The sequence below is a fragment of the Mus pahari genome, chromosome 6 (genome assembly GCF_900095145.1).
Source record: "Mus pahari chromosome 6, PAHARI_EIJ_v1.1, whole genome shotgun sequence".
Lineage (NCBI taxonomy): Eukaryota > Metazoa > Chordata > Mammalia > Rodentia > Muridae > Mus > Mus pahari.
Window position 1 is genome coordinate 104,929,788 of NC_034595.1, and position 14,584 is coordinate 104,944,371.

At 53.6% G+C, this 14,584-nt stretch overlaps 2 protein-coding genes across 5 annotated transcripts in view; both read right to left on the reverse strand.

Annotated features, from left to right (window-relative positions):
* Positions 1-121: 121 nt before the first annotated feature.
* Positions 122-3,065, reverse strand: Smim1 (small integral membrane protein 1 (Vel blood group)). Of its 4 annotated transcripts, none has more exons than XM_021201180.2 (4): positions 2,744-3,065; positions 2,335-2,450; positions 511-637; positions 122-285 (listed from the first exon to the last, which is right to left on the reverse strand). In XM_021201180.2, exons 3-4 carry the CDS (start codon positions 615-617, stop codon positions 159-161), a joined length of 234 nt encoding a protein of 77 aa, XP_021056839.1. In that variant the 5' UTR covers positions 618-637; positions 2,335-2,450; positions 2,744-3,065; the 3' UTR covers positions 122-158. The 4 variants fall into 4 exon arrangements, with proteins under 4 accessions (XP_021056839.1, XP_029395984.1, XP_029395982.1 ...); XM_029540124.1 differs by having other exon boundaries at positions 511-706; positions 2,744-2,876; XM_029540122.1 differs by having other exon boundaries at positions 511-710; positions 2,744-2,876.
* Positions 3,066-3,467: 402 nt separating this feature from the next.
* The window catches only part of Ccdc27 (coiled-coil domain containing 27), a 15,813-nt gene continuing 4,696 nt past the window's right edge, over positions 3,468-14,584 (reverse strand). Inside the window, exons 5-12 of the mRNA XM_021201033.1 lie at positions 14,299-14,478; positions 13,626-13,718; positions 12,928-13,336; positions 12,613-12,743; positions 10,067-10,144; positions 9,625-9,837; positions 5,052-5,156; positions 3,468-3,680 (exon numbers count right to left, since the gene is read on the reverse strand). Coding sequence (XP_021056692.1) covers positions 3,558-3,680; positions 5,052-5,156; positions 9,625-9,837; positions 10,067-10,144; positions 12,613-12,743; positions 12,928-13,336; positions 13,626-13,718; positions 14,299-14,478 — 1,332 coding nt within the window. The 3' untranslated portion in view covers positions 3,468-3,557. The remainder of the gene's footprint in view (positions 3,681-5,051; positions 5,157-9,624; positions 9,838-10,066; positions 10,145-12,612; positions 12,744-12,927; positions 13,337-13,625; positions 13,719-14,298; positions 14,479-14,584) is intronic.

Genomic DNA, 14,584 nt, shown 5'->3' on the forward strand with positions numbered 1-14,584 from the left:
GGGTCTCAGGCTTGGGTCTACACTGTACTGGAGATGGGGAGCCATGTTGACAGTGCAGACTGCATCTTCATATGCCCTGGGGTCTGTATGGAGGAGTGTCTGCACAAATGGTCTGTGTACATGGGAGGGAATCCCCAGGGCCAGGAGTGGGGCAGCATTTATTTGCACTTGTGCACATAGTAGCCAGTGATGTAACCCAAGATGAAGATGATCCAGAAGAGGGCCACTCCACCCAGCACCTTCATGGCTATCCCCAGCTTGCCTGAGCACAGCTTCTGGGAGATCCTAGAATAAGAACAGCCAGTGAGCCCACACCAACGATACGGGGAGGTTCCCGAGTGGGCATGGGTGGGGAAGCAGTGGGCTAGATCGGGAAAAAATGGGCAGAGGCAGACCTGAGCGCTCTGCTAGAGGTGGAAGTTGCCTATCTGCTCAAAGGGCACCTGGGCGGGCTGGGCTTGAACAAAGCTGGTCAGGTCAGTGGGAGCTGCTGGCCTGTTGGGAGTGTACCTCCTATAGCATGAGGCCTCTTCTGAGCTGGACATGGTCATGCTGACTTCATCCCGGCTGCTGCTGTCCCACCTGCTGTAGTGAACACCGCTCTCCTGGGACTGCATGCTGTAGGCCTGGGGTGGAGCTACCGCATTCAGGGTGGGTTGAGGCAGGTATCAGACCAGACTCACCGAAGCTGCTGATGGGGGAGGGTCTGCCTGGAAGGAGGGGAAGGGATTTACCAGGATAACCAGAAACTAGCTCAGGGTCACATCAGAAGAACCTGATAAGGAATTCCAGCCCAGGGAGGCAGGGTGGTGGCCAGCCCTGACCCTCAGGAATGTAAGTAAGCCTCTGCGATTACAACTGGGGCCTCTTACCGGCCTGAGGTGCTCTCCTACCTCATAGGGCGTTTATCAGGGGAGACAGCCAGAGCAGCCTTCAGAGACCAGGAAAGTGTAGCTGCCAACAACCTGATAACCGTCTTCCTCCCCAGCCCTACAGATAAGGCCTGGAGCAGCTCTCCAGAGAGGCTGGCAAGGGGAGGGATGAGCAGTGGCTGGTGTCTGGTACGGCCAGCCCGGTGGCCAGCCGGGGAAGAGGCCCAGCAGCAGCAGTCCCCAGCCCCTCCTCCACCTGCTGCCTCTGAGAGGAGTCAGGCAGGGCTTCTGTGGGCACAGGGACTCCAGAGGGCTGTAGATGGGCAGGAAGTAGAGACACACAAGTGTCCAGAGCAGAAAGGTTCCTAGCACCAAACCATCCCTGACTCCCCCAGGGTCAGCCACCCCGGGAAAAGAACAGACACAGTGACATCACCGCCACGCATGGCTGCTCCTGCCTACTGCCAACAGGCTTATAGTGGACACTAGCATGTCGTTTACCCTCTGACCTCTCCTGTTACCTCGTGTTTACCTAAAGGGAACAGAGCACACACGAGAAGTACAGGCTGTGAGATACGGATAAAGTTGGGTACTGGGTACCCAGTGTTCCCTTGTGGCACCCAGCTCCAGGACCCTGTCTCCCAGCAGCCGGGGCAATGGGGATACAGCCCCTCCTACATAACCCTGTGTACCTGAAGGTACAGCAGGCCACTGGGCTGCAGGAAATGTCTACAGAACCTCAGGATGCTCAGCTGAATGGGAGGAGGAAAGGCACCGTCTTAACAGCCACTTGAGTCTTCTGGTGGAGCCTCTGACTGACAGCCTGAGGTGACAAGAGTGTTGCTGGAGTGTGAGTGGGCTGTTGTTTCAGAAAGAATCTGCCAGCTGCTTGCACAGGGCTGTCCCTTCCTCCTGTGGCAGCCACATTAGGCTGAGACAGGTTAAAGACCCAAATCCCCCCTTTAAAACCCACAGTGTCACCAGCTGTGGGTTGTGGGCAAAGTGCTAGCTAGCTACAGTGGAATGTAGGGAGAGGGAACTTTTGCTTTCCTAAAATTAAGAGTAGCCACCTCTTTCCTGCCTGAGTGATGGCTGGAGCTGCTACACACACATATGCAGTCTAGATATCCATGCAACACTCGCCTCAATAGGGCTGTCTAAATCTAGAGCAAAACCTGCCCACTTGTAGACTTTGGGGTATGAGAGTCTCCCCAGTTTGTTCAAGCCTGAGGTGGTAGGATCCTGTTATTTGCAGACTATCTTTGGCTGGACAGGCCTCCAGATAGCAGCGAGCTCTTTGGGCCAGGCTCCTCTAGGCTTCCTTCACCGTAATCTGTCATAGACGCAGTAGGAAGGGCCTACAAGGCCCTTTCAAACACAGAGTGTCCCCTGGAGGGACTCCAACATGCAGCTGCTCATTAGACCGGTTTGCCCACGGAGCACCTCTGAGACCCCAACTTACAAAGGCGCGTCTGAAGCCTCCAGTGCTCAGGAAGACTGTCAGGGTCTGGCCAGTGGATCCGACCTTTCCCCAGCAGGGCAAACCAGGATGAGAGAGGTAAAGTTGGTGCTTCGAGCCTTAAATAAAGAAAACAGCGGCGGGGAGAGGAGCAGTCAGCTAGAGGAAAGGAAGAAACTGGCCCCAAGGGTGATCCCGGGCCGCCCCCCCCCCCCCCCCGACAGGAGCTAAGCCAGCAGTTCCGGGCCTGACAGCCCTGGGTGGTTAGGCCTCCCTAACCCTTCCCAGTCCGGAATTCTCCGGCCAGGGAAGCTCTGGCCCCGGAGGACATGGAGTGGTGGGGCGTGCTGCCAGGCCCACCTCCCTGGGCTGTGCTAGAGGGAAGCCGCGATCTCTGCCGAGTGCGACTCACCTGTGCCTCTCGCAAGGGCCGCCCGCACGCAGGAGAAGCGTCTCCAGCCCCCTGGGGTGACGGAGGCGGGGCCGAGGCCGGGGAGGGGGCAGGGTCTGAAGGGCGGGGCCAAGGGAGGGAGGCCAGGCTGGGAAGCTTGCAGTCACAGCCGCCAAGGAAGTCTAGTCCAGATGAGGAGGGGCGGACCCCCCTCGGACTTTTCCCAGCCTGCTGCAGAACCGTGCGAGCCACCCCAGACGCCTGCAGAGGGCGCCAGGTCCTTCCCAGCCTCTCAGAGTCGGACTGGAGCTCAGACTCAGTTCCGTGCTCCCAAGTAGAGCCTGGGTACAGAGATGGCCCCTTTGAACTGGTGGCACCCAGTGCAGGGGGGCTGCAGTAGCAGAAGAGTGAGTGCGCAAGATGTGGATGAAGAGCCAGCAGGTGAGTGAGCTCTCTATTGAGCAGAGCACGTGGTACAGACTTCAGGACCCACAGACGCGGCAGGAGCCCAAGGATTGGGGAGAATTGTCCTCTGCAGCTGTACCACCTCCTGCCTCCAACCCTTTCTCCATCTTCCAAAGGGGCCCCAGTGGCAAGAGTATGCTCCAGCAGAAGTTTGGATTTGAAGGAGCATGGGGGCACCCAGCCTCTGGCCCAGGAGAGGGTGCAGTGGGAGGGGACATGACCTGGGTGGTTCAGGTGCAGAGAATGAGGTCCTATAGGTACCAGAGAAGATGAGACGGTGGCCAACTCTAAAGTTTAATTATCTATCACAGAACTAGCCACATAGGCTGGCTTCGCCAGCAGGGTCCTGGCCTCAGCTAGGCATGCCGTGTCACTTGGATACCATCTTCTTGATCTTGGTGGGCAGGGAGACATCTGACTGCTGTAGTGGGGGAACCTTCACGCCCTTTTGCTTCAGCTGACTGTAGAAGTCACTCCTCTCCGTGATGATCCTCTGAACAAGAAATGTAGTCAGTGGATGGTTTCTCGGCTCTGCACAGAGGTCTCCCATCCCCACCCCTACCCCCACCCCGGACTTGCTGCAGCAGGCAAGAGCAAACCCATATCAAAACAAAGGCAGGGATCTCTGCCTCTGGAGTGTGTGACCCTGCCGGGGCTGTGATGTCACAGGAGGCAGGGTGGAAGGTGACAATGTGCTTGTCCCAGGAGTAGGCTCGTGCCTAACCTTCACTATAAACCCACCCCCTTTGGTCAACACTTTAGATGCCTACAGACCAGAAAGCTGTCTGATCTTGTGCAGAAGGGCCATCCCGTCCCTCCCCAGCTCTGTCCTCACTCCTAGCTGAGAGAGTTATGGGGCCTCAGGCATCTACTCTGCCCCGTCCCACTTCCCTCCCCACCAGCAGACACAGGCCATAGGCCTGTCCCCAGGGTCCTGCTCCTCAGAGGTAGCCGTGACCCAGGCTCACTCCCCATGAGCTACAGGGAAATGCCAGCATGTTGGGCTCACAGGGCAATATAACAGAAGGCCTAGACTTCGAGAACAGATTGGCTACTAGTGAGATGCGACCCTATGTCACATGTGGCTACAACCAGAGCAGCCTGGTACCTCAGTGATCCCCAGGGCTCTGGTGCCCAATACCTTCAGGGTAGGCATGCCTATCCCTTTAAAAACAAAACAAAACAAAAAACCCTATAATTTAGAGAAATGCACAGCCCTAGGATTAGACCCAAGGGCTGGTGGGCAGTGACTACTCCAGTCCATGGGCACCAAAGCCTGCGTTAATTTTGCTGCAGCCCCAGACCCGTCTAAAGCTTCTGCCTTGGGGTCCATAGGAGTTGGCAAGGCTGAGGCTAAGAGGGAGGAGTCGGTGCCAGGACTCTGGCCCAGCAGCTTCTATAGAGGAGGCTCCACCAAGGAAGCTAAGCTGGCCAGACAACTTCCAGAATACAGGCAGCCCGTCCCGCGCCCTGTGCAGGGACGCAGGTTAGGGTAGCTGAGTGCCCCTCCTCCATGAGGCTGTATCTCGGGTTCTACAGCTCCTTGCCACAGCCATCCCCAGGGATAGCCTGCTCTCAAGGACTGTCCTGGGGTTACAGTGCATGGAAGGCATAGGCAGGATGAGAGCTGGGCTTCCATGAGCCCAGGCCTCCCCTCTCCCCTCAGCCGCAGGTGTCCATGAGCCCAGGCCTCCCCTCTCCCCTCAGCCGCAGGTGTCCATGAGNCCAGGCCTCCCCTCTCCCCTCAGCCGCAGGTGTCCATGAGCCCAGGCCTCCCCTCTCCCCTCAGCTGCAGGTGTCCATGAGCCCAGGCCTCCCCTCTCCCCTCAGCTTCAGGTGGTGGACACAGCTTGACCTCCCTCACCTGCAGGGATTCCAGGATGTAGCTGTCAGAGAGTTCCGTGGACAAGTTCTTGTTCCCACTGACACTGAAGACAGCCTGAATGATCTTATTCCTCAGCTTCTCGTACTGTGAGCAAAGGTGAAAGGCACCCCTGCTGATACCGAGTACGATGCCTGGCCCTGCTACAGTGAGCCTGCAGGCTAGCAAAGTGTTTCTTGCTTCTGCGTGTCATGGCTGGAAGTGGGACTTGCCTAAGAGCTAGAATGTTCTGGATCAAACCCCAGTTCCTTGGGTGGCCCCACACCGAAGCACAAAAGCTTTACCATACCAACTTGCTTATTTTTATGTTCTTAAACTAAAAAAAAGTGCACGTGCACATGCGTGTGTGTGTGTGTGTGTGTGTGTGTGTGCGCGCGCGCGCGCGCGCGTGCACACAGAATGGAAATGAGGGCCTCTTACATGCTAATGTGGGAAGCTCTCCACCACTGAGATCTATTCCCAGCCCTGTACATGGCTTTAAAATGTCATCACAGCTGGAGAGATGGCTCCATGACTAAGAGCACACGCTGCTCCTGAGAGGACTTGAGTTCTGTCCCCAGCACCTAACAGGACTCACTGCTGCCCGCATCTCCAGCTCCAGTAGACCTGATGCTCTCCCCCTTCTGGCTTTTAAAGGCATATACACACAGACTCAAAATACTGTAAAATATAAGGTGCTGCACACTTCAGTTTCTAGATGCCATGAAGACCTCAGCCTCCTTTGTTTGTTTGTTTGTTTGTTTGTTTGTTTTGCTTAGTTTTATATGTATGGGAGTTTTCCCTGAGTGTCATGTCTGTACACTAAATGCATGCAAATCTCACAGAGGCCAGAAGAGGGCATCAGATCCCATGGGACTGAAGTTATTTGGTTGTAAACTGCCTGTGTGGGTGCTGGGAATTGAACCCATGTACTCTGGAAGAGCAGCCAGTGCTCTTAATGGCTGAGCTAACTCTCCAGCCCCATCTCAACCTCTTTAACAATCTACTCCATCCCTTCTCTAGAAACTATCAATCGTTTAGACAAAGCTCTTTCATCTATTACACACACACACACACACACACACACACACACATCCATTAAACCCTGACAGTAAAAAAGTAGCCAGTGAGACAGCCCATCAGGTAAAGGTACTTGCCATTGTGGGTGATGACCTGAGTTCAATATTCAAGACCTACATAGTGGAAAATTAACCTCTGACCTACACACATCCACGTGCTCAAGTGTGCGTATGCACAAGAGGAAGGAGGAGACAGAGAGGCAGAGATGGAGAGACAGATTAAGGAAACATGTAATACAAATTTTAAAATAAAATAAGAACTGGATTCCATTCTGGTAAAATACTTGCTTAGTGTGCACCACACCCTAGGTCTCACCTATGACAAAAGACAATTAGAAACCAAGTCTAAGCAAAATGGTACAGGGTGTACAGGACCCCTGAAGCCTGCTTTCTCCTCCCCGCTCAGCACCTTCCTCCTGGCCCACCAGGACACTCTCCAGGAAGCAGGTAGCTGGTTCTGAGTGCTGTGAATCCTGACTGTGGGCAGCGATGAGGCCCTCATGATGTGAACCAGCTTCTAGGAGTCACTCTAGGGGTCATCCTGCGGGTGTTTTAGGCTTTGGTGCTTGTCAGTATCCTTGAGCTTAGGTCTGGTCATCCAGCCAACATCCAAGGGTAAGCCAATCACATGCTCAGGAGTAAAATCTTCCAGCCTGTACCCAGTATTCCTCAGACAGAGACCATCCCAGCCATGGATACACGATCAGCCCGCTCACGCTGTATCTGGAACCCCCACCCCTACCCCTCGGAAATACAGAAACCCTCAAGGGGAGCTAGAGAGCACTTACATTGCCTAGAGCTCCGTGCATGGCTACTTCCTAGGCCACCTCCTCAGCAGGGCCAAGTAAAAAGGGTCTTCCTTCTAATGTTGCTGTTGATAACAGGGTCTTTTTTGAAAGAGTTGCCTGTTTTTATTGCATGTCCGTGAGAGTGTTGCCATCCTAGACAGCTAGTGCCGTCTGAGGCCGGAAAAGGGTGTTGGGTCCCTAGAATTGGGGTGACGGATGCTTGTGCACCACTGTGTAGGTGCTAAGAAGAACTGAACTGGGGTCACCTGAAAGAGCAGACTTAACCACTGAGCCATCTCTGCAGCCTCCGGAGACAGGGTCTGATGTAGCCCAGGCTGATCCAGAACTCCCTGGGTAGCTAAGGCTAACCTGGAACTCCGGATTGTTTGCCTCCATTGTCCTTCCAGGTTTTCTTGGGCGCCCACAACACGTCAAACAACATGCAAGGTTCCCAAGGAACCCAGAGCATTGCCCGCTCAGTCTTTGTTGCAGAGTTGTTGCCTCAGTCGCCTGGAGTACCCAGCCTCAGTTTCCCTCCCCGCAGGAGCCCCGCCTATCAGCACTATGTCCTGCAGACCACTGACTCAGAATTTTGTCAGCCCAACAGTACAGTCTCAGTGACACAAGGCCACACACACTGGCAAGTGACACAAGGCCACACACACTGGCAAGTGACACAAGACACATCTTCTCTTGGCCAGTGCTGTCCCTAGGACCACAGTGGAACCAGAAGCAGTTTCCTAACAGACACCAGCTGGCCAGGAGCGATGACCGGAGCAGGATAGAGGACAGAGCTGGATCAAGCTACCTACCCTGGTACCCTGGTGGACGAGAGGGAGAGATCTGTCTAAAGCCTGTCCCTGCATGCACACAGCCTTCCCCTTTAGCCTCCTTCTGGAATAAGATCAGCTCTGAACTGAGTTTCTCACAAACACCTCTCTCTGCTGGTGTTTAGGGCATTGCAGCAGCTCAAGATAGCAAGATCTGGGCCCAGTTCACCTGCAAGCAGGCCTGGATTGTCTGACCTCTCCCCTCCAACTCCTCCCTCTAGTGGGAAAAGTACTATCTCCTCCTCACGGTTCAGGGAGCAATCGAGGAGGAAGGGTGGAAGGGATGTGGGAGTCAGAGGGTAGGGAAGAGAGCTGGGGAGCATTCCCCTGGACGTGAGTGGCATTGTGTACATGAACACGTGGCAGAACACGTGGCAGCCGTGGACACGCGCACAAGATCAAGCCAGCCAAACACTCTACCATAGACTGTGACTGGCGAGGTGGCTCAGCAGTTAAGAGCCTGTCGTACTCCTGCAGAGGACCTGAGTTCAAGTCTGTGTAGTTACTTTTACTATTGTGGCAATAAGACTATGACCAAGGGGCTGGTGAGATGGCTCAGTGGGTAAGAGCACCCGACTACTCTTCTGAAGGTCTGGAGTTCAAATCCCAGCAACCACATGGTGGCTCATAACCATCTGTAACAAGAGCTGACACCCTCTTCTGGAGTGTCTGAAGACAGCTACAGTGTACTTACATATAATAAATAAATAAATAAAATCTTTAAAAAAAAATTAAAAAAAAAAAAAAAAAAGACTATGACCAAGGCAAGGTATAAAAGAAAGTGCTCATTTGACCGTAGGGTTTACAGAGCTGACGTCCATGGTGGTGACGCATACATACAGAAGAGATTACATCTTGACCCATCGTGTAGGAGGCAGAGAAGGAGACACTAGGGATGGTATGAGTCTTTTGAAACCTCAAAACCCATCATCTTCCAACAAGGACACACTCCCTGACCCTTCCCAACAAGTTCCATCAACTGGGGACCAGATATTTATTTATTTATTTATTTAGGGTTTTTTTTGTTTTTGTTTTTCAAGACAGGGTTTCTCTATATAGCTCTGGCTGTCCTGGAACTCACTTTGTAGACCAGGCTGACCTCGAACTCAGAAATCCACCTGCCTCTGCCTCCCAAGTGCTGGGACTAAAGGCATTTAAACATATGAACTTAAGAGAGCCATTCTTATTCAAACTACCACAGATTGCAAGATCTCAGCACCCACATTGGGGGTGGGGTGCTTTACATCCAGCTCCATAGGAATCTGAAGTGTCTATCCTCTGCAGGCATCTGCACTCACATGTACCAATGCACACACACACAGACACACAGACACTCATACAGAGACACACAGACAGACAGACAGACACACACACACACACACACACACACACACACACACACACAGGATTTCCTTTTAAATTCCAGCGTGGAGCAGAATGGACTCCAGAGCTCCCCCCTGACCCCAGCCCAGGAGCTATTGGCAGTTAACGACAGGTTGTTCATGCCCCGGTGTGTGAACCCACAGCCATTCACATATGGCAGTACCAACTTGACTCAGTAGGTTATAAAAATCAATTTAAAAAAGAGAAAAGCAGAAAGGAAGGATCTACTTGGGGGCAGGAGGGAGGTGGCAGGATGGGGGCCGGACATGGACACAGTCACACTTCCTACTGCCTCTTTCTCTAGCTGACCTCAAGGCCTGCTTTCTCCATGAACAGCGCTGGCCCTTGCCCTCTGTGTTTCCATAATGTTACGTGAGCCTTCACTCCCTCCCCCAGCACTTGCCAAACATCGACTCTACACTGCAATTGTGATGGGAAGCAGGATGAGCCAGAGCCCTTGTCTTCTGGGCACGTGGTCTGTGAGGGTGGGCATTACCTTGGCCTGGGTGGCCTCCAGTTTCACACGCGTCTGTTGCTCTATCTGTTGGATGATCTCATTACGTGTCTGTAGGTCGTCATGTAAATCCTTCCACCGCCTCAGGTGGTCCTTGTCGGTGTTGACCTGATCTTCCAGCAATTTGGTTTGGGTGTTCAGCTCTTTAATAGTCTGCTCACTGCTGGCAAGATCCATCTTCAAGTCTGCAACTTCCTGGAGAGAACCCGGAGAGGCAGAGCCTTAGTGGTCCTTACCACTTCTTCCCAAAAGGTGGAGGCAATGAACCTCGGGTTCCTGCAACCCAGCCCAACTGCTGCCAGACCCCCAGAGTGGGTCTGTTGAGTGAGACGCTGCCTGCTCCAGCCTTATCTTGTCCATCATGGTAGCCCAGCCCACAAGAACGGCAGCCCCGCCCAGCCTTCGGCCACGCCCAAGCCCTCACCTGTCGGAGGATCAGGTTTCCCTTCTCAATGAGTCCCATTATCTCCTGATGCTTCTTTTCCTCCCGGAGGTTGGAGAACTGCAGAGCAGACAGTGGAGTCAGCCTGGGTCCCAGGCCCAGGGCAGGAGAAGCCCAGGCCCCCGACCTCCCTCCCCGGCCCTTCCAGGAATGAACACTGTGGGGTTCTGCCAGAGAAATGTGGAAGAGGAGAGAGGGCCCAAGAACACAGGAAGCAGGGCATTGGATGGTGCCCAATGTTACAGGGCCAAGAAAGCCAGACTGTTCATAGGGAAGCCAAAGACAGTACCGGTCACACTCAGTGTCCTGTAAATGTCAGAGAGGAATGGTGGTCAATGGTCAGCTGTTACAGGAAGTTAAGAGCCTTGTGTGCTGAGTTGTGGGCTCTCCGGCCTGCAGGCCCAGAACCCAAGCAAGAATCCTTTACTTGTAACTAAGACACTCTTCCAGCCCCCTAGCTTTCAAGGAACCTTCACTACCACAGAGACTAGATGAGACTCTATGGCAGGAAACTCCAGGCAACCACTCTGCCAGGACCACAGGTTAGTCACCTGCAGAGTCCCAGGGAGCAGGCAGCCTGGGGCAGCAAGTTTAACAGAAACAGAGACCATGTAGGGTCTGTAGGGAGTGGGTGTGGCTGTAGGGAGATTGTCTTGATTAATTTATTTGGGAAGGGCCACGCCTGAAAGTAGAAGGCTCCCTCCCCTGGCTGAGGCCCTGGACTGTGCAGGTACAAACACTGTTCTCTGAGCACTAGGCAATGCTAGCATTCATCCTCTCTGCTCTTGGTTATGGATTTTAGCTGCTTCTGGCTCCAGCCTTGACTTCGCTGCCACGAGGGACTGTGAACTGGATTCGCTCACCTGTGAGGGAAAATGAACTGTTGGTCCCCAAGCTGCTTTCTGTCAGGAGGTTGTGTCAGAGCAACAGAAAAGAGACTAGAACAAAGACGTGCACAGCAGTGCAAACAAAGACTCTAGGACACAAGTCCTGAAGGCCACGGAGTGCCTCTACAGTGTGCGAAGACACACCAGGCTAATAAGGGACAAGTCAGTGGGAGAGGAAGGACGCTGTTCTATTTAAGGGACCAAACTCCAGTGAGATAGATAACACAGAATGGACTTATTCTTTCTTTTCTTCTTTTAAAATTGTTTTTATCTTTTTGGGGGGCTGGGGGAGAGGTCACAAGGCAAGCAGATATGGAAAGACTGGGAAGGGATTGGGATGCATGATATGAAACTGCCAATGTTAGGGGAAATAGGGGCTGGAGAGGTGGCTCATTGGTTAGGGCTCGGGCTGCTCTTCCAGACTGGGGTTCATTCCCCAGCACCCACATGGCAGCTTACAACTGTCCATACTCCGATTCCAGGGCATCTGACACCTTGACACAGATAAACGTACAGGCAAAACATGAGTCAATACTCCAAAAATAGTAGTAGTAATAATAATAATAATAATAATAATAAAAGAAACAACTCTGCAGTGTCAGGACATCCTGAACAGAGACAGAATCTCACGGCTTTCCAACAGACAGCCTTCAAGACACAGGATTTTTGACCTTGGGCTTCTCCCCAGCAGGCCTGTGAGCTACAAGAGCAATTCCCTCACCTTCGTAGCAGGGTGGGATAAGGATCTCCCCACTGTGCTCACGCTTATCAGTGTGCAGAATCAAGGCGTTTTCAGGTAGTGTGTAATCCTGAAGCTTTAAAGACACACTTCCTTTTAAAAAAGAAGAAAACCAAACTTCCTCTAAATATTCTACACAAAAACATCAGGCCATCATCGCGAAAGAGAAGACCCTGGGTACAGAAGCTCAGGATCAGGACCCGAGCCTCACAGATACATGAGTGTTTGTTTAGTGAAACTCATGTGCATCCCAAGAAACAGCTGCAAGGAGATGCACAAACAGGGCCCTTGCTCAAGTTGGGATAAGATGATGCAAGGAAGGCAAAGGATGAGGAGAGGGGCGCCTGCCCATGCAAGGCGGGTGAGGAACCAGGGAAAGAGGCAGACATTCGCTAATGACTCTTTGAGGAGCATTATCTGATGCCTCAGTGGAATTTCCTGAAGAATTAGCTAGAAAACTTAGAAGCCATTGTTGTGGGAGGGGGTATATAAGAGGGAGGCATTTGTGGAGTAGCTTGGTGGGTTGGAAACACCTATCAATTCATCACGTGTTTTACCTTGGGTATTGATAACAGAAGCATGAGTGAGCCCCATAGCTAAGCATCCTCTAAAAGTGGCTAGTTAGCCCCAACACTCAGGGACCAGCAAATGTTTAGGAAGTGACCGGGGTTACCACGGCACAGGACAAAGGGACACATATTCTAGACCAAAGAACAGCGGGGGCCGTGGTTGTCCATAAACTCAGGTAGGAATCTTGGCTCTGCTGTCACCAGCTGGTGCCGAGCTTGGAATCTTTGTTCCTAAGGAAAGCCATGCTCCCCAAATTGCTGGGCCTACTGGGTTCTGCTGACTGTGCTCACGGAGACAGGCAAGGACGGCTGCTGAGCGCATGGCCACACCACCTTGTCTGTCATGTCTTGTATCTGCTGCTTCCGCTCCCGGAGCTCCTTCTCCAGCAGCTCGTTCTCCGTGGTGACCTTTCGCAGCTGAGATTCTTGGAAGTCAGTTCGCCGCTGCAAAGAGGCGATGGTCCCTAAGAATAAAGGAGCAGACAGGCAGGGCCAGAGAGTGAGGACCTGGCTCTGAGTGGCTTGTCTGAATGACTGGTCGCCCTTCCTGGTGCAGCTCCCGATGGAGAGGAAGCTGCATCCCCCGCTTCTCTTGTGAAGTTGGCAGACCTGAGCACCCGCACCCCACATCAGGCCCCCTGTCCCTACCTGTGGCCAGGGAATATCTGGACCTAGTGAATTCCAGCTCACTCTGGAAGTCCATCAACATCCGTTCATACTCCTCCAGCTGGGTCATCAGCTCCTCCTCAAAGGACTCCGTCATGGAGTAGGACCTCTTGGGGTGATGTTCCTCCTCTTCCCTCAGCTCCCACGATTGCTCTTCCTCGTCCACCGATATCTCTCCCTCCTCAGTTCCTTTTACTTCCTCCTCCTCCTCTTCCTCCTCCTCCTCGGGGCCCACCTCCGGCAGAGTCCCAGTCTTGCTCTGACTGGGCCTGCTCAGTTTGGCAGGTGCGGCCTCCTCGGGTGGCCCCTCAGAGCTTTTTCCCTCTAAAGAGGTTCCTGGTTCCGCATGCAGCTCCTTACTGCTCTCTGCCATGTTATATTCCTCCTGCATCTGGGGAGTGGGGGTGAGGGGTGGGGCAGAGAGAAAAGGGCCGTGGGTACGGGGTGGGTGTGGGTGTGGGGGAGGTACCAACTCTAAGAAGCAACCCAGTTCGTTTATCTCCTCCTATCAGGACACAACCGACCAGTGCTCTTGTTGGGGAGGGGCATTGAGCTCATCCACTGCCCTCATCTGCAGTTGGGGTGGGGGGCCACCACCGACTGGGCTGGGGCCGCCTAGCACCCGTCCTCCCCTAGCAGGATCGGAGAGTGAGAGCCTGGGGCTCCGGCTGGCTCCACACCTGCATCCAGTGCTGTAGATCATCCTCTTCTTTGTATATGGTCTTCAGCACACTCATCCTCCCCAGCTTCAGGGGCGTCTCAAAGGACCGGTCCTGTCAGATGCAGCTGTTAAACCTCTGACTCTCCAGGTGAGGTCCCCCTCCTCCCTCCTTCTCTCAGAGGGGAACATCTGTCTCCCCAACTACAGAGGGACACTCTCCAGCAAAGCAAGGCAAAGGTCTGTGGAGGAGCAGCCCTGGGGCAAAGGTCTGTGGAGGAGCAGCCCTGGGGCAAAGGTCTGTAGAGGAGCAGCCCTGGGGCGCAACAGGGCTCTGGGTCCCACCAGACACTTGGCACCATGATCATTTGTGGCTCGCCTGGCTGCCCTGTCCTCTCATGACTTGCGGGGATGGGGGAGCGGTCCCGTTTGTTCTGCTCGGGTATCTGCGTGGGCAGTTTCTCCCAAGGTCCCCAGGCACTATCCAGGAGCTCCCACTTCATGCCTGCTCCCACCTAAGTGCAGTCATCAGGTATGAATGATCTCAAGTCTCGGACCAATCAAGAGTCCATTCCTGACCATATGGACTTGCCTCACCCAGCCCTCGGCTGAGACCTGAAAGGACAGAGGCAGCAGAGCCCTCTTCTCTTGGGGACACCCCAGTGCTTCTCCAGGCCATGTACCAGAAGGCTCACCATCCTGATGGAAGCTGAAGAGGTTTCTGTGCCTTTGCCTCTGAGAAGGTTCTTCAGCTGCTTCTTCAGGGCCTCCTTCTCCTTCTGGAGCGTCAGGATCTCCTGATCTTTCTTCTGCATCTGGCTTTCCATCTCAGAGAAACGCTGGAGCTCTTCTCCCATCAGGAGCAGAGAGTGATCCTGAACGGAAAGGGATCCGCTCGGGATGTCCAAGACCAAGTTCTCAGCACAGAGGAGATTTGGGAAGGAGGGAGGGAGGATAGGATAGGGGATAGGATTGAAGATA